General features: G+C 54.3%; 1 protein-coding gene across 3 annotated transcripts in view; it reads right to left on the bottom strand.

Moving 5' to 3' along the window:
* KIF17 (kinesin family member 17) overlaps window positions 1-26,505 on the bottom strand; it is a 55,433-nt gene that overhangs the window by 19,225 nt on the left and 9,703 nt on the right. For all 3 annotated transcript variants that reach the window (XM_011933982.1, XM_011933980.1, XM_011933981.1), the window contains exons 5-11: window positions 22,643-23,095; window positions 16,735-16,844; window positions 9,787-9,934; window positions 7,025-7,581; window positions 5,687-5,767; window positions 4,124-4,335; window positions 1,499-1,730 (exon numbers count right to left, since the gene is read on the bottom strand). In XM_011933982.1, the coding sequence (XP_011789372.1) occupies window positions 1,499-1,730; window positions 4,124-4,335; window positions 5,687-5,767; window positions 7,025-7,581; window positions 9,787-9,934; window positions 16,735-16,844; window positions 22,643-23,095 (1,793 nt within the window). The remainder of the gene's footprint in view (window positions 1-1,498; window positions 1,731-4,123; window positions 4,336-5,686; window positions 5,768-7,024; window positions 7,582-9,786; window positions 9,935-16,734; window positions 16,845-22,642; window positions 23,096-26,505) is intronic.

Below are 26,505 nucleotides of genomic sequence, written 5' to 3'. Positions count from 1 at the left end.
AAAATAAAAAACTAAGGAGGTTAAAGAGGCAAAAAGGTTTTGTTTTGTTGTTTTGCTTTTGAGACGGAGTGTCGCTCTGTCGCCCAGGCTGGAGTGCAGTGGTGCGATGTCAGCTCACTGCAATCTCCACCTCCCAGAGTCAAGTGATTCTCCTGCCTCAGCCTCCTGAGTAGCTGGGATTACAGCGTGCCTCACTAGGCCGGACTAATTTTTGTATTTTTTTTTAGTAGAGACAGCGTTTCACCATGTTGGCTAGGCTGGTCTTGAACTCCTGACCTCTGGTGATCCGCCCGTCTCAGCCTCCCAAAGTGCTGGGATTATAGGTGAGAGCCACCGCAACCAGCCCAAAGAGGCAAAAAGTTTTATGCTCGGCAAGATCCTTTGGCTGCCAGGATGGTGGTGGGGGCGGGGAGGAGTGGGGAGGACCCTGAAGATGGCCAAGGAGCCATCATGAGGATCAGGAAACCCAGACAGCACAGAGAAAGCTCCTAAGGCAGCGCATGTAACCCTCACCGCGGGCAGAATCGCACTCTCCCTGACTCCGGCCTCACTCCCTTTCTCCAGCCGCATCTGCCCACTCTCTGCTCCTAGAACATGCTGACCTCTCTCCTGCTTCAGGCTCCATCCCAATGCTCCTCCTCACGCCACCCAGGGCTGGTTCTCTCTCTCTCAGTTCTCCCAGAAGTCTCCACCTCCAGGAGAACGTCCCTGTCCCCGACCTGTGGTAGCCCAGGTCCTTCTGAGGTTCCCAGTCTGGGTGCTTGTTTCATGGGCATGCTTTGTGGAAAGCACTTTATAGAAATGAATCAAGTTGTGCATTTGTAATGTGTGCACTTAATCATCTACAAAAATAAAAACATAAAAACGGAGTTGTCTCGCTCTGGTATTCTCTTCACAGTACTGACCACTCCTCGATATTCTCTTGCTTACTTCTCTGCTGTGTTATTTCTTACACACACACACACCCACACGCGCACACACACAACACATACATGCATGTACACACACACAACATACCCACATGCATGTACACACACACAGCACACACACTGGGAGACAAGCTCCACAGTGACAGGCACACATCTGTCACTGTGACTGCTCTGCCTGCCAGCATCAGAACAGCGTGTACCACACTGCAGGCACTTAATAAGTGCTTTCCAGCCTGGGCAATATGGTGAGACCCTGACTGTCCAAAAAATTTCATAAAGTAGCCAGGTGTGGTGGTGCACACCTGTAGTCTCAGCTACTCAGGAGACTGAGACAGGGAAGATGGCTCGATTCTGGGAGGTGGAGGCTGCAGTGAACTGATTGTACCACTGCACTCCAGCCTGAGCGACACAGAGAGACCCTGTCTCTGAAAATAAATAATAAATGCATGCATGCCTGCTGTGTAAAGAGTAGAGGGCTGTCTGGCTTCCCACAAGGTGTAGGGATGCCTGGATGGGGGCCTCACCCATCTTTGGACAGCTGGGCATGGGGGGCTGCACCTGGGCCTCACCTTCCTCTGCATCTTCTCCAGCAGCTTGCTCTTGGCCCGGACTTCCTCCTGGATGGAGTCGTAGACATTGAGCAGCACCCAGTCCCCGCTGTCTTCATCCGAGTTCTGCAGGGCAGCCACCAGCTGCTTCCTGCGCTCGTCTGCGTAGCGCTTACGCCGCTTGTGCTTCTCCTTCAGGTCCTTGTTCTTGGCCTGCTCTCCACCCACCACCTGCTGCTCCAACAGCTGCAGACTGCCGGCGCAGAGGAAAAAGCAAACAAGAAAATATCTGCCCATCACCGAGCACATGCCATCCAGCAGGCTCCAGGCTACGCGTGAGCCCACCAAATCCTTCCAACAACCCCACTTCACAGAGAGGGAAACCGAGGCTCGGCGACAGGATGCTGCTTGCTCAGGGTCACAACCAGGACTTCTGCCCAACTCCCTGCCTGTGCATTCGACCACAGTGGTGAGTCAGGGCAGGAATCTTCCTATGGACTCAGCTAACCCACCCCTGACCCGTGGACTTCCCACGCTGGTGCTCCCTGCAGCTGAGCAGGTGCATTCTGTGTCTGAGGCCATTGGCATGATGAGAAGAACCCTGAGTTGTGAAAAATGTTCAATGCACTCAACGCACAATATTTAATCAGGCAGGGACACGCACAATACATTGTTAAGACTATTATGTCCAAAATGCTCAAAAATGGTTAGAGTTTTGTCCTTTAAACGTACAAATTTTAGGCCGGGTGCAGTGGCTCACCCCTATAATCCCAACACTTGGGGAGGCTGAGGCAGGTAGACTGCTTGAGCCCGGGAGTTTGAGACCAGCCTGGGCAACATGGAGAGACTCCATCTCTACCAAAAAATAAAATTAAATAAATTTTAAAAAATCAATAAAAATGCACCAATGCCAAAAAAAAAAAGATACAAATTTTAAATAACTATAGAGAAAAGCTTATGGGAATTTCCACCTCCCACTGTCTAATGAAGCAACCCAAAAATTTTTCAAACCCTGCCTCTTTCCAAAGGGAGGGAGTAGCCCAGAGGCTTGATAAGGATTCACAAAAGGAGGAGAGGATCATGCTCATGAAAAAAAATGGAACTTTGCAACCCGAGCAGCCAGGCTCTAACCACTTCAGGCTCCATGGCAGCCAGTGCAAAAGGGAACCACGTCCATGTCACTGCTCTGTTTAAAATCCTGCTGCGGGGCTGCGTGCGGTGGCTCACGCCTGTAATCCCAGCACTTTGGGAGGCCTAGGCAAGCGAATCACTTGAGGTTAGGAGTTTGAGACCAGCCTAGCCAACATGGTTAAACCCCATTTCTACTAACAATATAAAAATTAGCCAGGTGTGGTGGTACACACCTGTAATCCCAGCTACTTGGGAGACTGAGGCACGAGAATGGCTTGAACCCAGGAGGCAGAGGTCGCAGTGAGCTGAGATCACGCCACTGCACTCCAGTCAGCCTGGGCGACAGAGCAAGGCTCCGTCTCAAAAAAAAAAAAAGAAAAAGAATAAGAAACAAAAAAATCCTGCTGTGGGTGGAGCCCAAGCACCCAAGGAGGGCGCACAGGGTCCTCCCTCCAGCTCCCCTGCACCCCTCCCCCGTTCACTCCAGCTTTCACTCACTGCACGTCTCCAAACACCCAGGCCTGGTCCCACCTTTGCAGGTGCTGTGCCCTTTCTCTAGGATGCCACCCCTGCAGCAAACCTTATTCAGCTGTCTCCACTTCTGTGAAGCGCCCCCCGCCTCCAGCCTTCCCTCCACAGCACACTGTGAAAATAGCCAGGACATGTGCCAAGTGTTTACTGCGTGCCCGGCGCGGGGCTGCCACACTGCAGGCAATGCCTCGTTTTGACCCTCACCACAAGCTTCTCACGCTGAGACTATTGATATCGCCCATTCTGAAGATGGGCAGCGAAGGCACAGAGAGGTTTCAAGTTGGTCCGAGATGGCAGAGCTAGTGGAGGAGGCAGGCTGGGAACTGCTAGAGAACAGGACCCTCTTGGCTCTGCCTGTCCCCTGCCCTGGCCTGTGGGCCCTTTGGACTGGGGCAGCAGCTTGCTCATCCTTGCATCCTGTGCCCAGCACTCAGGAGTCATTCAGTTAGTGTTTGAACTGTGGCCTCTGGGACTGGTTCTCCCCCATTGAACCCCTGGATGACTGTGGCATGGCGGTCGGGCTGACATCTTTAACAGAAGTGAGAGCCGAGGCTCAGAAAAGTTAAGCAACCTAACAAAGCCACACGGCAAGTGAGGAAAGGCCAGCTCCCCAGGCGGTCTCAGAAAGTGCCTGGGGATGACTTGTCCTGTGGGTGAGCGGGTATCACATCAGGGAGGGCACTGGAGGCCAGGGGGCTGGGGGCTTGGCTGGGATGGGAGAAAAGCCTGTGACACTCTGCCCCGGGATTCCTGAAACCTGAAGGCCAGCAGGCCTGACAAGGGATGCTGGTGGCAGCCTGTGTAGCTTCCAGAGCAGAGCCCTGCCCGCCCAGTCCCCACTGTGCCTGGAGAGGAATCAGGGCCGCCCTGCCACGTTAGAAGAGAGAGCTGGGAGGAAGCTATGGCACCCCCACCTCCATCCTGGAACGCAGCCCCTTCCCACCCCACCGTGGGGTCCCGCTGGCCCCATGCTCTGCTGCTTACCGGGCCAGTACCTGCTGCTGGTCCACGACGGGCAGCGGGTCATCGGTCAGCACCGCCACCTCCGTGCCCACGCTCTCCCTCCTCACACTGGCTGTGGCCGGCAGGGACTGAGGCTGAGCCACCACGGACACTGGGGCCTCAGTCTCCAACCACACGCCAGGCTCTGCTGTCGGCACCACCTCCAAGGCCACTTCGGAGGCCAGTTCTGCCTCCTGAGTGTAAAGAGAAACCCAGGTGGAGGTGGGAAGGCCACCCCCTCCCCCACGCCCGATGTCTCCCAGGCGGCTCAGTCCCAGATGGGGCCATTCTGCCTGCTGCAGCCCCGACAGATCACCTCCAGCTCAGGGACACCAGTGACACAAAAACACGCCCTGTTGAGTTCTTACTGCCGCTATTCCCACTGACACCCCCACGCTGGGAGGAAAGCTCCCAGCTTCCTCTCTCACCTCCCACAATCCAGTCTCCACAGGCAGCCAGGGCCATCTTAAAATAGAAACCGATCACATCCCGTTCCCGATGAGCCCCGTGTGACTTCCCGTCGCGTTAGCAGCAAAGTCCACTTTCCTCTCTGCCGGCTCCCTGCCTCCACAGCCTCCCCCACCACCCTGGCCTCCTTTTCCATCGCTGAGAGAGTCAAGGTCTTTCCAGCCATAGAACCTTGGCACTTGCTGTCCCCTCTGCTTGCTGCTTCCCCCCGTCCCTCCTTCATGCCTGGGTCCCATCTCAGGGTCACTTCCTAGCCAGGGCTGCCCCGGCTGCTCCATCTACACCCTGCTGGGAGTCTGCTGCAGGCCCTGTGCCCAGCCCACACTTGAGTCTAGATTGTCTTCTTCTCTATAAATGTGGGGAGATTTAAAGCCTCCTCTCGCTCTCCTGGGGTGTTCAAACTGGGTTCCCTGATGGTGTCTTAGGGGCTACCAGCCCCGACCTGCAGCCCTTGTCCTTTACATACACTGGGCCTCAGTTGCTTTACACAAAGGGCACCAAGGCTGAGGAAGGTTTGAAAGCCACCATCTAGAACAACAGGCCTCTTTTTTTTTTGTTTTGTTTTGTTTTTTTTTTTTGAGACGGAGTCTTGCTCTGTCGCCCGGGCTGGAGTGCAGTGGCCAGATCTCAGCTCACTGCAAGCTCCGCCTCCTGGGTTTACGCCATTCTCCTGCCTCAGCCTCCGGAGTAGCTGGGACTACAGGCGCCCGCCACCTCGCCTGGCTAGTTTTTTGTATTTTTTAGTAGAGATGGGGTTTCACCGGGTTAGCCAGGATGGTCTCGATCTCCTGACCTCGTGATCCGCCCGTCTCGGCCTCCCAAAGTGCTGGGATTACAGGCTTGAGCCACCGCGCCCGGCCAACAGGCCTCTTTCACTCCATAAGAAGATGATGGTTCCTCCCACTGCATACTGCCTGGTCACGGGCCACGGGCCACAAGCCCGGGGAAGGCTGGGGTTGTTGTTCTCAGCTCATGGATGAGGAAACTGAGGCGCAGGGAGGGAGAAGACAAGCTACAGTTTCCCAGGAAGTTGAGGAGAACCCCGTCCCCAACACGGAGGCCCAGGGAGGTACTCACAGGCCTGGGTGGGAAGTCATCAGCCGCCTCGGCTTCGGGTCTGGCATCCCTGGGCTCCAGCAGGTCTGTCAGCACGGGGGCCTGGGAGGAGAGAGGGGATGGGGGAGGAAGAAGGCTGATTTGGGCCAGAACCATCCTCTACTCCCTTACCCCCGGCCTCACTTCAACTCCCCAAGGCCTCCCACCACCCCCTACCCTCCCCTGCCTGTCACACCTGAGAGAAGGAGCACAAAGTGGGGGAAGAGATGAGGGAGAGAACAGGGAAGAGAGGAAATGGGACAAGGGCTGCAGGTCAGGGCGTGTGGTGGGCTCCTGCTGTGTGCCAGGAGCGTTGCCTGCATCCACTCCTCTGAAGCATCCTCGTTTTACAGATGAGGAAACTGAGCCCAGAAAGGTCACACACCAAGGAAGTGGTAGACCTGGGATCTCTCTCTCTAAATACACACACAGACACACACACACACACACACACAGGAAAGGAAAGGAAAGCAGAGAACAAAAAGAGAAGAAAATAGGACTCTTTTTTTCTTTGAGATGGAGTCTCACTCTGTCACCCAGGCTGGAGCACAGTGGTGCGATCTTGACTCACTGCAATCTCCGTCTCCCAGGTTCAAGTGATCCTCCTGCCTCAGCCTCCTGAGTAGCTGGGATTACAGGTGCACGCCACCACACCTGGCTAATTTTTATATTTTTAGTAGAAATGGGGTTTCACCATATTGGCCAGGCCGGTCTTGAACTCCTGGCCTCAGGTGATCCACCCACCTCGGTCTCCCAAAGTTCTGGGATTACGAGAGTGAGCCAATGTGCCTGGCCAAAAGGAACATTTTTTAAAAACAAGAGGGTTGCTGAAAAGGGAGAAGATGTTGGTCAAGGGGCTGGATGGAGGAAGAGCGGTGTCCCAGAAGCCTCACGGTCACTGAAAGGTGGCTGGATTCCCACAGACCCCCCACCCAGCTCACTACGGAGCTCATGAGCCGGTGAGGGTTCCCCAAGATTCCGTCAGGCCTGGACACTCACTGTAACCATGGCAACTGGGCAAATGCCCTGTACAGCTGTCACCCCATCTGCAGAACAGGTGCCCACCTGGCATAACCTTGCACCTCGACCCCAACTTTCTTATTGAATTACAGAGCATGAGACAGAGCTTCTCCTTTCCCAACCCCTGGACACCAGTGCCCCTGAACCAGCCACCAGTGCCAGAGCCACAGCAGACACAGTGGAGCCACGGCTTGAGCAGCAGAGGCCGTGTGTGTGAACAGTGTGTGGACAGTGAGCTCCAGACCCCGGGCAAGCTCTGCCTGCTCAGTGTTCGATGGCACCAGGCATGACATCAGCTACCTGCACGGGGACCGTGGGGATGTCTGTCTGGGGTGCGTCTGTCCTGGCCACGGTGGAGGAGAGTCTGGCCAGCTTGGCTTCCACCTCGGCAAACGGGTCCCGCAAGCCTAGTAACCCCTGCAGGGGCACCTCCGGCGGCTCCTCTTCCGGGAGGTAGTTCTGTTCCCCCAGCTGGTGCCCAGCGGCCTCCTGCCCGAGGCACTCATCCAGGAAGTATCTGCTCCTGGACTCCACAGTGGGCATGGAGACCTCCACGTTGGAGGGCTCCTCAGGCCCAGGGAAAGCCTCAGACACAGAGGTTTCTTCGAGCGAGGATGACTCACTGGAGCCCAGAGAAATCCCAGACTTGGAGGGTTCCACATTGGGCAGCTCCGCAAACCTGGAGGAAACCTCAGTCTTGGAGACGTCGTCACTGGGCAGAGTGTCGGTCGTGGAGAAGACCTCGGGTTTCACCACTGTCTCATACTGGAAAGCAGGCGGGTACTCAGAGCTGCTGGCAAACTCGGCCCTGGACATGACCTCAGCCTTGTAGAGGACTTCCGCCTGCAGGACAGCCTCTGCAAAATGGAGAACTTCCTTCAGATTTTTAAAGGGTCAGAATGAGAGACCCTTCCATAGAAGGCGGTCCCAAGCCCAGTGTTTCGTTTCTTTATTTTTTTTGAGACGGAGTCTTGCTCTGTCGCCCAGGCTGGAGTGCAGTGGGGCAATCTCGGCTCACTGCCAGCTCTACCTTCCAGGTTCACGCCATTCTCCTGCCTGAGCCTCCCCAGTAGCTGGGACTACAGGCACCTGCCACCGTGCCTGGCTAATTTTTTTTGTAGTTTTAGTAGAGATGGGGTTTCACTGTGTTAGCCAGGATGGTCCGATCTCCTGACCTCGTAATTCTCCCGCCTCGGCCTCCCAAAGTGCTGGGATTACAGGCGTGAGCCACCGTGGCCCAAGGCCATCGTTTCTAAAAGACCAGTTTAAGAGTCCGAGCCTCCTAGGCCCTCCAGAGGCTGGCTACAGCCTGCCTGCCTTCCCATCTCTGCTCTTATCAGAACCCAAACCTACTGCCTCCCACCTCTTCCAGGAAGCCTTCCCTGACCAACACTGTGATTTCTCCATTTTCTGACCTCCACAGCCACTAAGTGCTGGGCTCTTACGGCACGCCCTGCCTTGGGACCACTCTTCACACACTGGCAGGCTTCCTGGGGCCTTGTTGCCTTCCAAGGCTGAGAGTTCAGCAGATTTCATGCCCAGGTGCCCTAGGAGCCCCCACTGGAGTGCCCAGCCCAGGGCTCTTGTCCACTGGATATGCTAGGTCCGCAAGAGCTAAATGAATGCTGTGGATGAATGTCAGAGCTCCAGAAGCCAAAGAGCAGCTGGAGGCCTCATATTCAATCCGGACTGCAGGGAACACTCCAAAGGGCAGAAAATGCTAGAATCGGCTCCCTCCTCTTCCTCTGGGTCTCCTCCAGGAGTGCGTCTCCCTTGCAGTGGAGACAGGGCTGCATTCACATGGACCCCTTAGTGCTCCGGCTCAGGGGGCTCCCGGCGCCTCTCATACCTCCCACCCATTTCTTCATCACTGTGTCCCAGACCCCTGTAAGCGGGTCTTGATGTTTCCCTTTGCTGAAATATGGCATCCACTCCCTAGCTAAATGGCCTGGATCTCTCTCAGACTTGGTTTCCACATGATTATGGGAAGATTCAGGGAGTCCTACCTCGCTGGACTGGGGAAAGAGAGGCTCAGTGAGAAGGTACAGGTAAAGCAGGTAAATTACCCGACACGTGGTAATGTGCAACAAATGATACCGATGGTGCGATCAGTATCATCATCATTCCAGGCCTGGATTCTACACTATTCATGAGTGCTAGGAAGTCTGCACCTCCAGGCAGCATGCGTGTTTGACTGACACTGGTACAGCAGAACATCCTAGGGTGGCAAAAAGAAGACAAAAACTAAAGGCCAAGTGCAGTGGCTCACGCCTGTAATCCCACTTTGGGAGGCCAAGGCAGGTGGACTGCTTGAGCCCAGGAGTTCGAGACCAGCCTGGCCAACATGATGAAACCCCATCTCTACTGAAAACACAAAAATGAGCCAGGTGTGGTGGTGTGCACCTGTAATTCCAGCTACTCAGGAGACTGAGGCATGAGAATTGCTTAAACCCGGGATGTAGAGGTTGCAGCGAGCCAAGATCATGTCACTGCACTCCAGCCTGGGCGACAGAGCAAGACTCCATCTCAAAACAAATTTTTTTTTTTTTTTTAAAAGACAAAAACTTCCAGATAGGTAAAAATTTGTGGCTACAGATTAAATCCTTATTATGGGATGTGTTTGCTTTGGTATCAGAGAGGCTCAAAAGTAAGAGGAGAAAATGGAAAATACAGAAGTTAGGGGCAGGGGCTTGCCTCTGCAGAAAGGGTGGTACTTCACAGCTCACAGTCAGCCTCGAGCTGGAGCCCAGCCCATGGCTAAGCCATCCCAGTGCAGTGCTGTGGGTGAGAACACTGGCTCTGGGGCCAGACTGCCTGGGTTCAAATCCTGGCTCTCCTTTATCAGCTGTGTGACCATGGGCAACTTACTTACCCTCTCTGTGCCTCAGTTTCCTCATCTATATAGTGAGCATAACTGTGGTACCTACCTTACCGGACCATTGTGAGGACAAAACAGACCTGAGCCTGGGGTGTAGAAAATGCTCTGTGATGCAGTTACTGCAGGGAGGCAGAAAGGAGGCCACCTTCCCTCGAGACAGCCTGGGGAGGCAAGGGGTGCCCACCTGTCTCCTTCCGCAGGTTCTCCTCCAGTGTGGACAGCCTGACATCATATGAGTTACGCATGGCAGTGAAGTCTTCCTCCAGCCTGGCCCGAGACTCCTGCTCGGCCTTATAGTCGGCTTTCAGCCGGGCCAGGCGCTCTTCATACTCCTGGTGGGGGGGGACCAGAGGGCAGGCAGCATTGTATCATCATTTTGAAACCCAGCTTTACGTATTCCTTTGTTGTTATTCAAACAATACAGAACATATAAGGAAGCCAAGAGAATCCAATTGCACAACACTGTGATAATTACTTGCTAGTGAAGACCTTTCTAAACTGTTCTCAATGCTTTTTTATTTTGTTTTGTTTTTGAGACAGGGTCTCACTCTGTCCCCCAGGCTGGAGTGCAATGGCATAATCATGGCTCATTCCAGCCTCAAACTCCCAGGCTCAAGTGATCCTCCTGCCTCAGCCTCCTGAATAGCTGGGACTATGGGCATGCCACCATCAGCTAATTTTTTAAAAAAATTTTGTAGGGCAGGTGCAGTGCCTCACGCCTGTAACCCCAACACTTTGGGAAACCGAGGCAAATCACTTGAGGCCAAGGTTCAAGACCAGCCTGGTCAACATGGCGAAACTCGGTCTCTACTAAAAATACAAAAGTTAGCCAAGCATGGTGGCGTGCCTGTAATTTCAGTTACTGGGGAAGCAGAGGCATGAGACTACTTGAACCTGGGAAGAGGGGGTTGCAGTGAGCCAAGATCATGCCACTGCTCTCCAGCCTGGGTGACAGAGTGAGACTCTGTCTCAAAAATAAAAATAAATAAAAAAATTCTAGAGTAGGGGTCTCACTATGTTGCCCAGCTTGTTCTCAAACTCCTAGACTCAAGTGATCCTCCCACCCCGGCCTCCCAAAGTGTTGGGATTACAGGCATGAGCCACCACACCCAGCCTCTCAGTGCTTCTTTTTTGTTTGTTTGTTTGTTTTTTAAGATGGAGTTTCACTCTTGTTGCCCAGGTTGGAGTGCAATGGCACAATCTCGGCTCACTGCAACCTCTACCCCCCAGGTTCAGGCGATTCTCCTGCCTCAGCCTCCCAAGTAGCTGGGATTACAGGTGTCCACCACCAAGTCCGGTTAATTTTTTTTTTTTTTTTTTTTAGTAGAGACAGGGTTTCACCATATTGGCCAGGCTGGTCTTGAACTCCTGACCTCAGGTGATCCGCCAGCCTCAGCCTCCCAATGTGCTGGGAATATAGGCATGATCCACTATGCCCAGGCTGCTCAGTGCATTTTTAACAGATTAATAATATGTGTGTTTGTTTGCAATCTATTTTATCCACACAGCAATATATCAAGAACACCTTTCCATGTTGGCAAATAACTTTCTGCCCAATGGTCCTCAATCCATCAATGACAAAATATATTTTTATTCACCCCTTCTCTCCATCTTTGCTATCTCTGCCAGCTCTCATCCAAACAGCCACCTGGTCCTCACCTCTACTCTCACTCTGGCCCCAACCTCTCTCTGACACAACCATGGTGCCCATCCAGATGTCTCCCCTGCTTAGGATCTGCTAATGGAATCCCATGTTCATGAATGAAATCTAAGCTCCTCAACTTGATCTGAGTCCCAAGTGATTTGGCCCTGCCTACCCCTCAACGGCTATGATGCACATTTGGGGCCTCCTAGACAAACCCACTTCCTCCCTGCCCCAAGGCCTGTGCCCTGCTCCCTGGCAAGCACCTTCCCAGGCCTCAGGTTAGTAACACCCCTCAGAGAGGCCTTCCCTGACCATACTCTCAGAAGCCCTCCTGCACTGCTCTCTGTCCCTTCCTCTATTGCTTTTTTTTTTTTTTTTTTCCTGAGACAGAGTCTCACCCTGTCACCTGGGCTGGAGTGCAGTGGCTCAATTTCAGCTCACTGCAACCTCTGCCTCCCAGGTTCAAGTGATTGTCCTGCCTCTGCCTCCCAAGTAGCCTATTACATGCGCACCCCACCATGCCTGGCTAATTTTCGTATTTTCGGTAGAGATGGGGTTTTCAATCATTTCACTACCCCAGGATGAGGACTCCTGGGAGACAGCCAAGGGCAGGACACACTTGCCCGGGGAAGGGTGTGAATGAGTGTGAACAGGTGTGAACGGGTGTGACTGGGTGAATGGTGTGTGGATGAGTGTGAATGGGTGTGTGGTGTGTGAATGAGTGTGAACAGTGTGTGAGCTGTCTCAGCAGTGCCCCCTTCCTCACAGCCCTCCACAGCTGCTGTCTTCTGACACCAGGGCAAGGGCTGCCAGTTGCTTCTTTTCCTTCCTTGTGTCTCTTCTGTCTCTCCAGCTTCCTAGTAATCACATGAGCTGCTACTTCTGCCTGATCCATTGCTTCCTTCATGATAACCTCTACTGATTTGATTACAGTTTATTGTTGGTCTCCCCTACCAGAAGGCACCCTCCAGAGAGCAAGGACCATCCTGTCCTTTTTTGTTGTTGTGAGACGGAGTCTCGCTCTGTTGCCCAGGCTGGAGTGCAGTGGTGTGATCTCAGCTCACTGTAACCTCCACCTCCCAGGTTCAAGCAATTTTCCTGCCTCAGCCTCCTGAGTAGCTGGAACTACAAGTGTACACCACCACACCCAGCTAATTTTTTATATTTTTGGTAGAGACAGGGTTTCACCATCTTGGCCAGGCTGGAAGGACCATCCTGTCTTGTGACCTCAGAGCCTGCCAGAAGAGGGATTCAAGAAACACCTGTGGAGCCAGTAAATGGCAGAACTGCAGGTTACGGGCATGCAACATATTCAGGCCTCTGACACACACGTCCCAAGAGAAGGGCAGGGCATTTATGAATTAAAGATAGTCTGGGACCCTTTGTCTTCTGGAGCCACTGCTGACACAGGCGCCTGCCACTGTAGTAAGCCAGAGAGAGGGGACAAGGACAGGGATGGGGTGGGCAAGCACCACGTCATACTCCCACATCTCCGGATCCCTTCGGCAAATACAAACTGGCATGGATAGCACTGATTTAGGCTCTTAGGGAGGGAGAGAAGGGGACGGAGAATAATTCACATGTAACCGTGCATTCTTCAGTACATTTTTAGATACACTTGAACCTCAAAGCAATGCTCACAGTGTTACTGAGGCCCAGGGAGGTTCCATGACCAGGCAGCTCTTCAGAACCCTGCAGCCCTCTCCTCCACTGCCCCCTGCTCTCACTGCCCTCCTCACCAGTTGGTGTCCCAGGACCCATGGCTCGAGTCAGTAAACATCCCTGACTCCCTCACCCAGCCCCTCTATTGTTTTCTCCCAGCACAGCCCTGACCCTGGTTAAACCCAGGCCTCACCTTAGCAATACATGGATGGAAATGCACACATATGCACGCACACACATGCAGGCACACATGCACCCGCAGGCACGCATGTGCACACACATGCACCCGCAGGCACACATGCGCGCACACACATGCACGCACACACACACATTCACACATGCACACACACACATTCACACATGCACACACATTCACACACATGCACATGCAGGCACACATTTACCCACAGGCACGCATGTGCACACACACATGCACCCCACAGGCACACATGCACCCGCAGGCACACATGCGCACGCACACATCCACACATGCACACACACATTCACACACATGCAGGCACACATGCACACATACATGCACACGCATGCACGCATACATGCACACACGCACACAACACATGCATGTGCACAGCACCACCAATCTCCTTTTTTTTTTTAATTTTTAATTTTTTTTTGAGTCAGAGTCTCACTCTCTCACCCAGGCTGGAGTGCAGTGGCGCCATCTCGGCTCACTGCAACCTCCACCTCCCAGGTTCAACCAATTCTCCTGCCTCAGCCACCCAAGTAACTGGGATCACAGGCACCAGCCATCATGCCCAGCTAATTTTTGTACTTTTAGTAGAGACGGGGTTTCGCCATGTTGGCCCGGCTGGTCTTGAACTCCTGACCTCAAGGGATCCGCCCCCCCTCGGCATCCCAAAGTGCTGGGATTATAGGCATGAGCCACTGTGCCCAACCCCATTCTCACTTTTAAACATGGGACCTGAATCTCAGGCAGGTGGGCTTTCTACATGCCTGAGCCCACAGCCCCAGCCCCACCCTTTCACTCTGTCTTCTCAACCCTCCTCTCCTCCCACATTCCTTGCCTGGTAAATCACAGAGAACAGGGAGGCACAGGACTCCCTCACCTTCCCGTCCACCTGCAGGTTTACCCGGAAGCTCCACCTCCTCTCAACCCACGCTGCACAGCTCCAGGACCTTGTGCTTGCAATCCGCCCCCTCCTTCCTGTACCTCGACTTCTCCCTCTGTGCTGGATAATTCCCGACAGTCTACAAGACATGATGCTCTCTTCCAATATTTAAAGCATGAAAAACCCTTCCTTGGCCCCACATCTCCCTCTGGCTAGAGTGTCCAGCACTCAGCAAGCGCTCACAATATGCCTGTTAAGGTCTGAATGGCGGAGCTGACCCCCAACTCTTGCTTGGTACATGATACACAGCCTGTCAAGGAGAAGACGGCCCTTCATTTCATCCTCTTACATCCCTAAGCAGCAGCAGGAAAGGCGATATGATGCCTGTTCTGCAGATGAGACAGAGGCTCAGAGAGCTCAAACAACCTGCCCAAGGTCACAGAGTCTATAAGGATGGACTTGCAGAAAGTGAAAGCTGGATGGACCCTAAGAATCTTCTGGTCCAAACCCCTGGTTCAGACTGGGGACCGAAACCCGGCTCCCGGCCCGTGCCCTCTTCCCTACACAGAGGGGGCGCCTCCCTTTTCCTGAATGGTTCATGGAATAGAAAGGGAAACATGGTCCCAGGAGCACAGCAGGAGCTCAATAAATATGAGAGTTGAGACAAAGAACAAACCGGAGGGAGGAAGGAAGCAGGGACAGCAGAGGGGCGGGGGGCACAGACATCTTCAACGCTTCCTGCAAGCATGGCTCACAGAAGAAACCTCAGGGTTTCTTGGAATCCCGGTGGCGGTGGCATCAGGCAGCCGCACTCTGACGCAGCGTCCACTGGGACGCCCCACGAGGAGGAGGCAGGCGACCCCATCCCCAGGGCAGAAGGCACCCCCATCCGTGGCTCTCCGGGGGCCCGCCAGGAATGGCGTCGCTTCTCCCTGGTGACCACCAGGGGGAGGCAGTGCCCTACTTACTGGAGAGCGGGGGCCGCCGGCCCCATCGGGCTTCCCGGGAAGGAAGCCTCCGTCCCCGTCCTGCACAACCCGCCCCACCCCTCCATCTGTGACCAAAGCCCGCCGGGCTGCGACTCCATGTGTGACTCCCAGCCTCCGAACCCCCCTGTGCGACTCCATGCCCACTCCGAACTCCAGCAGGCTGACTTCTCTGGTTTCTGTGGGCTTATCTGAGCTCAGCCATTCCCCAGGGCCCGTCTTGCTAAAGCCTCCCCGGGAGCCTCCCCAGGGCTACAGGAAGGGACCTGACACCCGGGCTGGAAACCGCAGTGGAGGCAGAAAGGCAGTGCCCGCCGCAGAGCTCCCAGAGCCGGCAGGGCGGACGGCGTCCGCTGGGGGCATCATCGAGCCTCTCCCCAGACAGCACAGGCCCTGCCCGTCACGTACAGCACCCGAGGCTCTTGGAAGGATTTCTCCCAGGCCTCTGGCCCACAGGACTCAGACCCCCACAGTCCTTCTCCTGTCTGCCCCAGAGGCTGGGCCCCAGGTCCCCACAGCCCAACAGGGGCTTCCGAGGCCTGAGGGCGGACCCGAATGGGAGGTCGTAGTTGAGAGGCAGGGGTCCAGCAGCGGACACATCCAGGCCCAGCCCCTGGATAGCTCGTCCTGCCTGGCATCGGGTTCCAAATCAGGAAAAGCCAGCGCTCTAAAGGGACCATCAGGCCCGGCGCAGTGGCTCATGCCTGTAAACCCAACACTTCGGGAGGCTGAGGTGGGAGGATCGCTTGAGCCCAGGAGCTCAAGACCAGCCTAGGAAACATAGAGACCCCATCTCTACAAAAAAAATTAAAATTTAGCCAGGCGTAATGACATGCACCTGTGGTCCAGGCTACGTGGGAAGCTGAGGTGGGATGAGCACCTGAGCCAGGGAGTTTGAGGCTGCATGAGTTGAGATCGCACCACTGTACTCCAGCCTGGGTGACAACAAGATGCTGTCTCAAAAATAAATAAGTAAATAAATAAATGAATAAAGGGACTGCCCCATGTCAAACCCCACCGCACACTCAGGTCCCAGGATGCAGCATTTAGGCGGGAATCTCTGGAAACCAGCAGAGCCTGCAGTCAGGGATGGAGCCAAACGCAGGAGTGGGGAGGCCCCACCACGCCTGGCGGTGGAAGTCCCGCTCTGGGGACCAGCTCTGCCTTCGGAGATCAGGGGCATCATCTCACCCGCTGCTTCCCGGGGATGTTGGGAGGCACTCACATGAGAGGACCCAGGTGCCCCAGGTGACAGCTTTTTCCAGGAGGCCAACACCACACTCACCTGCTGGTCAAACGGGCTGCCTGGCTCTAAGACCCCGGCTTGTTGACAGCTGCTGCGGGACAGACTCCTCCCCACCCTGACTGCCTCGCCTCTGCACAGGCCATTTCCACAGCCAGGGAAGCCTTTTCTGCTTCCATCAATGCACAGCTACCCCTTCCTTCAAAACCGACGGGAGAACACGCCCCTGGAGACGCCCCTGCACCCCTCTATTCTCACCATGCAGGCCCTGAGGCAGTATTGACTGCAGTCTGGAGTCAAGAACTCAAGTTCAAATCCTGGCTCAGACTCTTTGCTGTGTGACCTTGGGCAAGTCCTGGCATCTCTTTGAGCCTCAACTTTCTCAGGACCAACCCCAAGGTGAAGGTACAGTGATACCACATTGGACCCCAGCGGCAGCTCTGCCCTTGTTGCTGGGCCCCACCTGCCTGCCCCTTCTCCATGTTCCCACCCACTTGGATCTCACCTCCCGGATCAGCTGCTTCTCGGCCTCCATGTCATGCTGGATCACAGGTGGGGGCAATAGCTTCTCCTCCACCTGCACAGGGTCTGGGGGCACCTGCCTGGACAGCAAGGCTGGAGGAGAAACAGAAATTAGCAGCCAGGACAAAGGGCAGATGGTGTGCAGGAATTAAATGGAAATCTGTAAAAAGACGACCTCATGGTCATTCAAAAAGACTTTAAAGTATTGAGCTCATTTCAAACACATCTCCATGTAAAAGGCTGTTAGTCACCCAACAAATATTTATGGAGCACCTCGATGTTCTAGACGCTGAGGATGCGGCACTGAACAAAGACAAAACTCCACACCCACGCTGAGTTTTCCACTGGGAAAAAGAGGGGAAAGGCAGATGGACGAGGTGAAATGCCTCGTGGTGGTGTTCAAGGCCCTCTCCACTCGAGCCCTTCCTGACCACCTCCCATCAAAATAAATAAGCAAAACGGGTAACACGTTACAAGGTGATGTGTACTGAGAAGAAAAAGCAAGTAGGGAAGGTGCTTGGGAGTTAGAAGCAGTTAGAAGGGTTGCAATTATTTACTTATATATTTATTGAGACAGGGTCTTGCGCTGCCACCCAAGCCAGAGTGCAGTGGTGGGATTATAACTCACTGAAGCCTCAAATTCCTGGGCTCAAATGATCCTCCCACCTGAGCCTCCCGAGTAGCTGGGACTACAGGCACACACCACCATGCCCAGCTAATCTTATTTTATTTTTTTGTAAAGATGGGGTCTCACCATGCTGTCCAGACTGGTCTCAAACTCCTGGGATCAAGCAATCTTCTTGTCTCGGCCTCCCAAAGTTCTGGGATTAAAGTATGAGCTGCCTTGCCTGGCCCAAGTTGCCATTTAAATAGTGTGTTAGGCCGGGCACAGTGTCTCACGTCTGTAACCCCAGCACTTTGGGAGGCTGAGGCGGCGGATCACTTGAGGTCAGGAGTTCAAGACAAGCCCGGCCAACGTAGTAAAACGCCGTCTCTACCAAAAAATACAAAAATCAGCCGAGCATGGTGGCAGGAGCCTGTAATCCCAGCTACTCAGGAGGCTGAGGCAGGAGAATTGCTTGAACCGGGTGGGCAGAGGTTGCAGTGAGCTGAGATGGTGCTATTGCACTCCAGCCTGGGCGAAAGAGCGAGACTCCATCTACAAAAATAAATAAATAAATAGCTTATGTATTGAAGGCCTTTTAGTGAAGGCATGAAGGAAGCAGCGAGGAGAGGGCAGGCACAGGAGGAGCTTGCTAGACGGGGAGTGGTGAGCATGAGGCCCCTGAGGCAGTTGTGAGCCTGCACTGTTCCCGGCCCAGCCAGGAGGCCGGTGTGGCTGGAGGGGAGGGAGTGACGGACAGGACAGGCAGAGAAGTCCAAGAGGGATAATGCCAGATTGTGAGGGCTGTGGAGGGCCGGGTGAGGGCTTTGGCTGTGACTCTGGACTGAACGGGGCAGGTGTGCACAGGGCAGGCACAGGCCTTGCGTTTGAACAGGCTCTCCCTGGCTGCTGCGTGGAGAGTGCACTGAGGGGAACCAGAGCAGGCGCTAGGAGACCTGTGGGGGGCGGTGCAGAAACTCAGGCTGGAGGGCAGCAGTGTACAGGCTGTAGCCAGTGTTTTCTTTTTCTTTTCTTTTCTTTTTTTTTTTTTGAGATGGGGTGTTTGCTCTGTCACCTAGGCTAGATGCAGTGGTATAATTTCGGCTCACTGCAACCTCCCTCTCCCAGGTTCAAGTGATACTCCTGCCTCAGACTCCCGAGTAGCTGGGACTACAGGTGCCCACCACCACGCCCGGCTAATATTTTCTATTTTAGTAGAGACGAGGCTTCACCATGTTGGCCAGGTTGGTCTCAAACTCCTGACCTCAAGTGATCTGCCCACCTCGGCCTCCCAAAGTACTAGGATTATAGGGATGAGCCACTGCACCCGGCCAGGCTGTAGCCAGTTTTGAAGGTGGAGGTGGCAGGAGCTGCTGACCAACTGGATGTGGATTTGAGAGAAAGTGAGAAGCGAGGGGTGACCCCGAGGTGCCTGGTTTGAACACCCGAGTTGCCGCCATCAGCTGTGGGGGGGAAGCATGCCTAGCAGATTTGGGGGCCCATCAAGTTGACAGTGGGACATGTTGGGTTTGAAATGCTTATTACACAGCTGCAGATTCAAATGCGGAATTCAGAGGACATGGATAGTATGTTTTACTTTTTTTCTACATTGCATGATGTTCTGTTATCTTGAAGGACTTGCTGGGCAGGATTAGACTGCCCTTCAGGGCTAGATAATTCCTAGAAACCGTAAACCACGAGTCAGTGAGTCCATCTTTGGTATATAAACCAGCCGAGCCCGAGTCCACACCCCAAGCCACCTGCTGTATATAACTCTCACACCAGGCCAAGACTCCCCCTGCCCTGAACAGACCCAGGGCCAGGCACAGACAACAAGGAACAGCTCCTCAACCCAAAAACCTACAAGAATTATTCAAATCAGCTGGTCCCAACCCGCCTCCCAGGCCCTGCCGTGCTTTTCCCACAGGAAGCCCAGTAAAGGCTGTGGCCCGGGCCCCCCTCCCTTCTCCCTCCAGACCAATGCTGGTGCTTCCGCATGGCCCTGTGGGCGTGATGGACCCCGGGTTCCCAGGAGCACTGTGAGTCACAGTGAACTTTCCTTTCAGTGGCGCTGACCTCTCTGTGCTATCACCCAGTCACCTTTACAAATTAAGACACGAGGCTGGGCGAGGTGGCTCGCGCCTGTAATCTCAGCACTTTGGGAGGCTGAGGTGGGCGAATCACGAGGTCCTGATCAAGACCATCCTGGCTAACACAGTGAAACCCCATCTCTATCAAAAATACAAACAATTAGCTGGGCATGGTGGTGCGTGCCTGTAGTTCCAGCTACACGGGAGGCTGAGGCAGGAGAATCGCCTGAACCCGGGAGGCAGAGGTTGCAGTGAGCCGAGATCGCGCCACTGCACTCCAGCCTGGGCGACAGAGCAAGACTCCCTCTCAAAAAAAAAAAAAAGACGCGAACACAAATTGCATGGCCAGGCTGTGGGGTGCATGTGGGGAAGTCAGGAGCGCAGAGGTGGTGATAACACCGGGGACCCAGGTGAAGCCACCTTAGCAGCGAATGCAGAGAGAGGACAGCAGAGGAGCAGCCCAGGACAGCCCAGGGTTAGGAGACCAGGGAGCAGGGAGGACTTGCCCCTGGGAACTGAGGAGAGGTGGGTGGGGAGGCAGGAGGGGACTGAGGGCAGAGGGCATACGGGGAGCCAGGGCAGGGGGCATGTAAGAAGCAAAGCTCTCATGAAGGGAGGGGGTCTGCTGAGCCAACTGGTGCTGAGGCAGCAAGGTGAGGCCTGCCCCAGGACAGTCACTGCGCTCCACAACAGGAGGCCATAGGTGACAAGGACAGCATCAGTGGGCCAGGACAGGGCCTGCCTGGGTAGGGGCAAGAGAGAGTGGAGGGAGAGAAACTGGGACTGGTAAAAGTAGATGGATGTTTCAAGTTTTGTTGAAACAGAAAAAGAGGGATACGCTAGAGCGAGAACCAGGGCTAAGGGGGAAATGTCTAAAGTGAGTCCTGGGCGGGGCAAACACAGGCAGCTTTGGGTCAGGCACGCCTGGACTCAAGGCCCGACTCCAAAGTGAAGGCAGCACGCATTGTCTCTGGAGCCCACCGTGCCAGGCCTTGTGCTGAGCTCACACATGCATGATCTCAGGCAATTTTCCCAGTTGCCTCACAGCACACACAAGGCAGGTATCACTATGATGTCCCTTTTACAGATGAAGAAACTGAGGTTCTCAGTGGCTGAGGTGCTTGTCTGCGGAGCTGGGAGGTGAGCCGGTGATAACTGCTCAGCCCTCAGCTATCCACCCAGCACCCCCCCAGTCACTCTGCTGGCTGGGCTCCTTGCTCTTCATCCAGGGAGAAGGAATGCTAGCAGCCTCTACCCTGGGGGCTGCCTCCGTCACCACTGGAAGGCTGCATAGGTGTCAGCTGCTGGGTGCGGGGGCCGCAGGCCTAGCCTCCCCCACTCCCTCCTGGTACCCTCACCATTCTTGTCTTCCCCCTTACCAATCTTGAGAGTGAGTAGGGTTGGGGTGAGGAGTAGGGAAAGAGGAGGAAGGCAGATGGCTGAGGTGGAATGCCTTGCAACGGTGTTCAAGGCCCTCTCCACCCCAGTCCTGCCTGACCACCTCCCATCACCCAAGGCAGCCAGCAGCAGAGGGCTTTGTAGTTCCCCAAATGCACCTTAGAGTTTTGTACATCTCAGCACACACTGGAGACTCTTATCCTAACAAGGAAATTTCTCCTCTTCCAAGACTTTGCTCAATTACTGCCTCCTCCGGGAAGCCTTCCCTCACTGACATTATCCCACCACAGACAGACCTGGCTGACCATGCACTCCTTTCTGCCCTGTACAGCTGTCTGCCCTAGAGTGTGTCAGTTCGCTTATGATGGTCTGCTGGAGTGTCCTTCCTCCTCAGGAGATTAGGTACCCCACAAGGCACAGCCTGCATCTGATTCATCTCTGTGTATCCAGTACCTAGCACGGGTCCACACACAGAGGAGCAGCTCAGGGAACCTTGAATGGATGGATGGGCAGGCGAGTGGAAAAATAGATAAAAGAATGGATGATAGGATGGAGTGAATGAATGGGTGGATATATGGATGATAACGTGGATGGGGTGGGTGATTAGAATGGGTGAATGGATGGGTAGATAAAATGAATGGAAGATGGGTAGGTGGGTAGGTAGAAGGAAGGATGGAGATGGATGGATGAATGGATGAGTGGGTGGATGGATGGAAAGATGGATGGGAGATGGAAGGATGGAAGGAAGGAAGGAAGAAAGCATCTCTGGATGAATAGATGAGTGGATGAAAGGAAGATTGATGAATGGATGGATGCATGGACAAATGGATGGAAGGAAGGATCAATGGATGAATGGATGCATGGATGGATGACAGATGAATGGATGGAAGAAAGGAAGGAAGAGTCAGTGAATGGATTGATGGATGAATGGATGGGTGGGTGGGTGGCTGTGTAGATGGATGGATGGAAGGAAGAAATGGATTGATGGAATGGAGGGAGGGATGGGTAGATGGAAGGATGGAAGGATCAATGGATGGATGGATAGATGTATAGGTGGGTGAGTGGATGGGTGGATGGGGGGCTGTGCAGATGGATAAATAATGGGGTGGGTAGGAAGGTGGGTAGGTGGACGAAAAGGTGGGTGGATGAATGGGTAAATGGGAGGATGGGCAGATGGGTGGATGACTGGGTAGGTGAATGGGTGTGTGTAGAATGAACAGATGGAGAGGAAAGTGGGTGGGAGGGGGATGAATGGACAGATACACACAAGCTTTTTTGTGTTCCCTTCCCTAAGAGCTTCTGAGATAAAAAAAATCTTAAGACTCCTTCAGTTCCAAAGCCCCTTCAGGCCAATGCTCCAGGTGTGGATTTCCACCTGCCAGGTGACAGGCAAATGCCGGGGCGCACAAGCTGCTATAACGAGGTGCCCGTGAAGAGCAGATGCGGCTGTGGGGAGCGAGTTGCCAGCCGCTAAGCAGCGAACACACATTGCGACAATGCCACGGACAGCAGCAGACGGGGGGGTGGGGATAATGGATGAGCTGATCAGAGGCGGGAAGTGGGTGACAGCCTGCATCAGATAGGACAGGCCAGACAGACTGCCCTCCTCCCAGGGCACTGACAAGCAGATACCATCTGGGCCGTCTCCCACCAGGGCCCTGCGCTCACATGGGGCTGAGAGGCAGGAGGATGCCGCTGCCACCGTCTGTTAGATGGGAAGTTGGAGGCGAGAAAACGGAGGGGAGGAAGTTTTCTCCTGGGGACCCGGCCCTCCCGCCACTACCCCAACGTGGTCCCACCTGACAGGCTGCTGGGGCTCATCTGCTGTGTCAGGATGGCCTTGAGCTTCTTGATCTCCTCCTGGTACTCGCGAAGCAGCGCATCCTTGGGGTCCTCATTGATGCGCGGCTTGTTCCTGATGTTCTTGGCCCGGTTGGCGTAGCGCAGTGTGCTGAGTGTCTCATCGTAGTTGTTGTCCGCAGGCGACAGGCAGGCCACCATCAGCGTCTTGGTGTTGCCGCCCAGTGAGTCCTGCAGCAGCCGCGTCAGCTTCGAGTCACGGTAGGGGATGTGCTTACAGCGCCCGTCCACCAGCGCCGAGATGACGTTGCCCAGCGCCGACAGCGACAGGTTGATCTTGGTGGCCTCCTTGAGCCGCTCGCCCGTGGCCCCGGTCTTGGACTGCCGCTCGCTGCCCGCCAGGTCCACCAGGTTCAGCTTGCCCGCCCGGAGGTGGTCCTTGCCCCGCTCATCTGCAGACAGACCAGGCAGAGGGGCGAGGGCCTTGGGTGAGCCCTATGTATTGAGGGCAATCAGTGCCAGGCACTGGGTGCTCAATGTCTGCCCACCGAGGGTTTCCCCTCAGCTGCACAGGAGCCCCAGGAAGCAGGTGCTATTATTGGGCTCATCTTACATATGGGTAGACTGAGGCTCAGAGAGGGCATGGAACTTGCCCAAGGTCACACAGCTGCTAAAAGCTATAGCCACCATCAGAACCCAGGGCAGGCTGTCTCCAGGAGCAGGGGCTGGAGTTGGAGACCATTCTGAGTGCAACAGGGCCTCTGGCTGCCACAGCAGCTCCCGAAGGCTTCCTGCAAGGTCAAAGGTGGAGAAGGACAGGGGTGTGGCCGGATCGCCAGGCAGTTATGTCATTCAACGCAGAAAACATCTGCTTTGGAGACTCCCGGACCCGGTTCCCAACCCAGTCCTGTCTTCTCCTTGCTGTGTGGCAGTAGCAGAGCCACCTATCTCCCAGATTCTCAATTCCCCACATCAACAAAATGAGACCCCATTAGGGTTTGTGAGACAAAGCGGCAGATGTCAGAAGCCACGTTTGCTCTTTTCCACTTGCCAGCATAATCAGCTCGCAAAGCCGCTGCCTCTGTGCCAACGTGCAGAGCTGTGCAGAGCTCCGCAGATATGCTTTGAAGACAAAACAGAATGGAGTCTACAGTTCCCCGTGTCTCTGGCTGAGTCACCACTTCACTCAAAGACAGACCCTAGGCCATGCCTTTTCCTACACATGAGATAATGTCTGCCGGGGTTTGTGAGGAAGCCTCTGGAATCTGTCACCAGATGTGCTCTTGCACCCAAACCTTGATGTGATTCTGAGCAAGTCAGATGCGATTCTGCAGGTGCTGCCTTCACCACCTGTGTATAAACTGACCTGAAATACTGACAGAGCCGCTCTGGGCTGCAGGCCCCAGTCTATTATCCTCAGTAGGACGTCTCTTTTTATTTTTATTTTTATTTTTTTTTTGAGACGGAGTCTCGCTCTGTCACCCAGGCTGGAGTGTGGTGGCCGGATCTCAGCTCACTGCAAGCTCTGCCTCCTGGGTTTACCCCATTCTCCTGCCTCAGCCTCCCGAGTAGCTGGGACTATAGGCACCCGCCACCTCGCCCGGCTAGTTTTTTTTGTAGTTTTTAGTAGAGACGGGGTTTCACCGTGTTAGCCAGGATGGTCTCGATCTCCTGACCTCGTGATCCACCCATCTCGGCCTCCCAAAGTGCTGGGATTACAGGCTTGAGCCACCGCGCCCGGCCTTTTTTTTTTGCCTTTGGGACAGGATCTCACTCTGTTGCCCAGACTGGAGTGCAGTGGTGCAATCCTAGCTCAATACAGCCTCGAACTCCTAGGCTCAAGCAATCCTCCTGCTTCAGTCTCCCGAGTAGCTGGGACTGAAGGTGTACATCACCACACCTGGCTAATTTCTTTCTTTCTAGAGATTGGGTGTCCCTATATTGCCCAGGCTGGTCTCAAACTCCTGGTCTCAAGTGATCCTCCTGCCTTGGCCTCCCAAAGTGCTGGGATTACAGGCATGAGCCACTGTGCCCAGCCTTGTTGATTTTTCTTTAGTTGACAGGTTGGTGGTCTGGAGAAGTAAACAGCGCATTTGTAGCCAGCCGGTTCTTTAGGCTATTAGAAAACAACAACAGGCTGGGTGTGGCGACTCACGCCTGTAATCTCAGCACTTTGGGAGGCCAAGGCGGGTGGATCACCTGAGGTCAGGAGTTCAAGACCAACCTGGCCAACATGGTGAAACCTTGTATCTACTAAAAATACAAAAATTAGCCGGGCATGGTGGCACATGCCTGTAATCCCAGCTACTCGGGAGGCTGAGGCACAAGAATTGCTTGAACCTGGGAGGCAAAGGTTGCAGTGAGCCGAGATTGTGACACTGCACTTCAGCCTGGGCGACAGAGCAAGAGTCTGTCTCAAAAACAACAACAGGCCAGGGGCAGCAGCTCACACCTATAATCCCATTGGGAGACGGGCAGATTGCTCGATCCCAGGAGTTCGAGACCAGCCTGGGCAACATGGTGAAACCCCTTCTCTAACAACAACAACAAAAAAATTAGCCGGGGCAGGGCGCGGTGGCTCACGCCTGTAATCCCAGCACTTTGGGAGGCCGAGGTGGGTGGATCACGAGGTCAGAAGATCGAGACCATCCTGGCTAACATGGTGAAATCCGTCTTCACTAAAAATACAAAAAATTAGCCGGGCGTGGTGGCGGACGCCTGTAGTCCCCGCTACTCGGGAGGCTGACACAGGAGAATGGCGTGAACCCGGGAGGCGGAGTTTGCAGTGAGCCAAGATTGCACCACTGCACTCCAGCCTGGGCGACAGAGCGAGACTCTGTCTCAAAAAAAAAAAAAGAAAATTAGCCAGGTGTGGTGGTGCATGCCTGTGGTCTCAGCTATTTCAGAGGCTAAGGTGGGATGATCACCTGAGCCTAGGAGGTTAAGGGTGCAGTGAGCTGTGATCGTGCCACTGCATTCTAGCCTGGACAACAAAATAAAACCCTGACTCAGAAGAAAAAGAAAAGAAAACATAAAAAACCACACCAAAAACAGCTGGGTGTGTAGTGGCGTGTGCCTGTGGCCCAGCTACTCAGGAGGCTGAGATGGGAGGAATGCTTCAGCCCAGAAGTTCAAGGCTACAGTGAGCTATGATTGCACCACTGCACTCCAGCCTGCGTGGCAGAGTGAGACCCTGTCTCTAAAAGTAGGACAGGAAGGAACCTGGTGCTGCCCCTTTGGGAAGCTCTTTGCAGAACGGAACAGGAGCCTTAACCACGTGTGTTATCTTTGCTCCAGGACTCCATTCCAGGGAACCGAGTCTGAGGAAATGACTCTCAGATGAGAAAAAGCTTTGTGCACACAGATGTCCATCATGGCATGACTTCCAGCACGGGGAAACTGGAAACCACTGATCAAGGACCGGCTGGAAAAGGGCATGAGCCAGGCCACTACACATGGTCATGAAGACACGGTGACAGTAACATGCAGAAATGCTTAGTGATGGCAAGGGAGATGAAACCAGGGGAAAGCATGGCATAACATTTCAGTTGTGTTTAAAACATTCATAGGAAAAAAAGGATCAAAAGAAAATATGGGCTGGGCGCAATGGCTCATGCCTTTAATCATGCCTGGGAGGCTGAGATGGATTGCTTGAGTCCAGGAGCTCGAGACCAGCATGGGCAACATGGCGAGATCCTGTTGCTACAAAACATAAAAATTAGCTGGGTGTGCTGCTGCATGCCTGTAGTTCCAAGCTACTTGGGAGGCTAAGGTGGGAGGATTGGTTGAGCCTGGGAGACCAAAGTTGCAGTGATCTGAGATTACACCACTGCACTCCAGCCTGGGCGACAGAGCAAGACTC

This window comes from Colobus angolensis, unplaced genomic scaffold, assembly GCF_000951035.1.
Source record: "Colobus angolensis palliatus isolate OR3802 unplaced genomic scaffold, Cang.pa_1.0 Scaffold130, whole genome shotgun sequence".
Lineage (NCBI taxonomy): Eukaryota > Metazoa > Chordata > Mammalia > Primates > Cercopithecidae > Colobus > Colobus angolensis.
The sequence above is the reverse complement of the archived record's forward strand: the minus strand, read 5'-3'. Positions and strand labels throughout refer to the sequence as shown.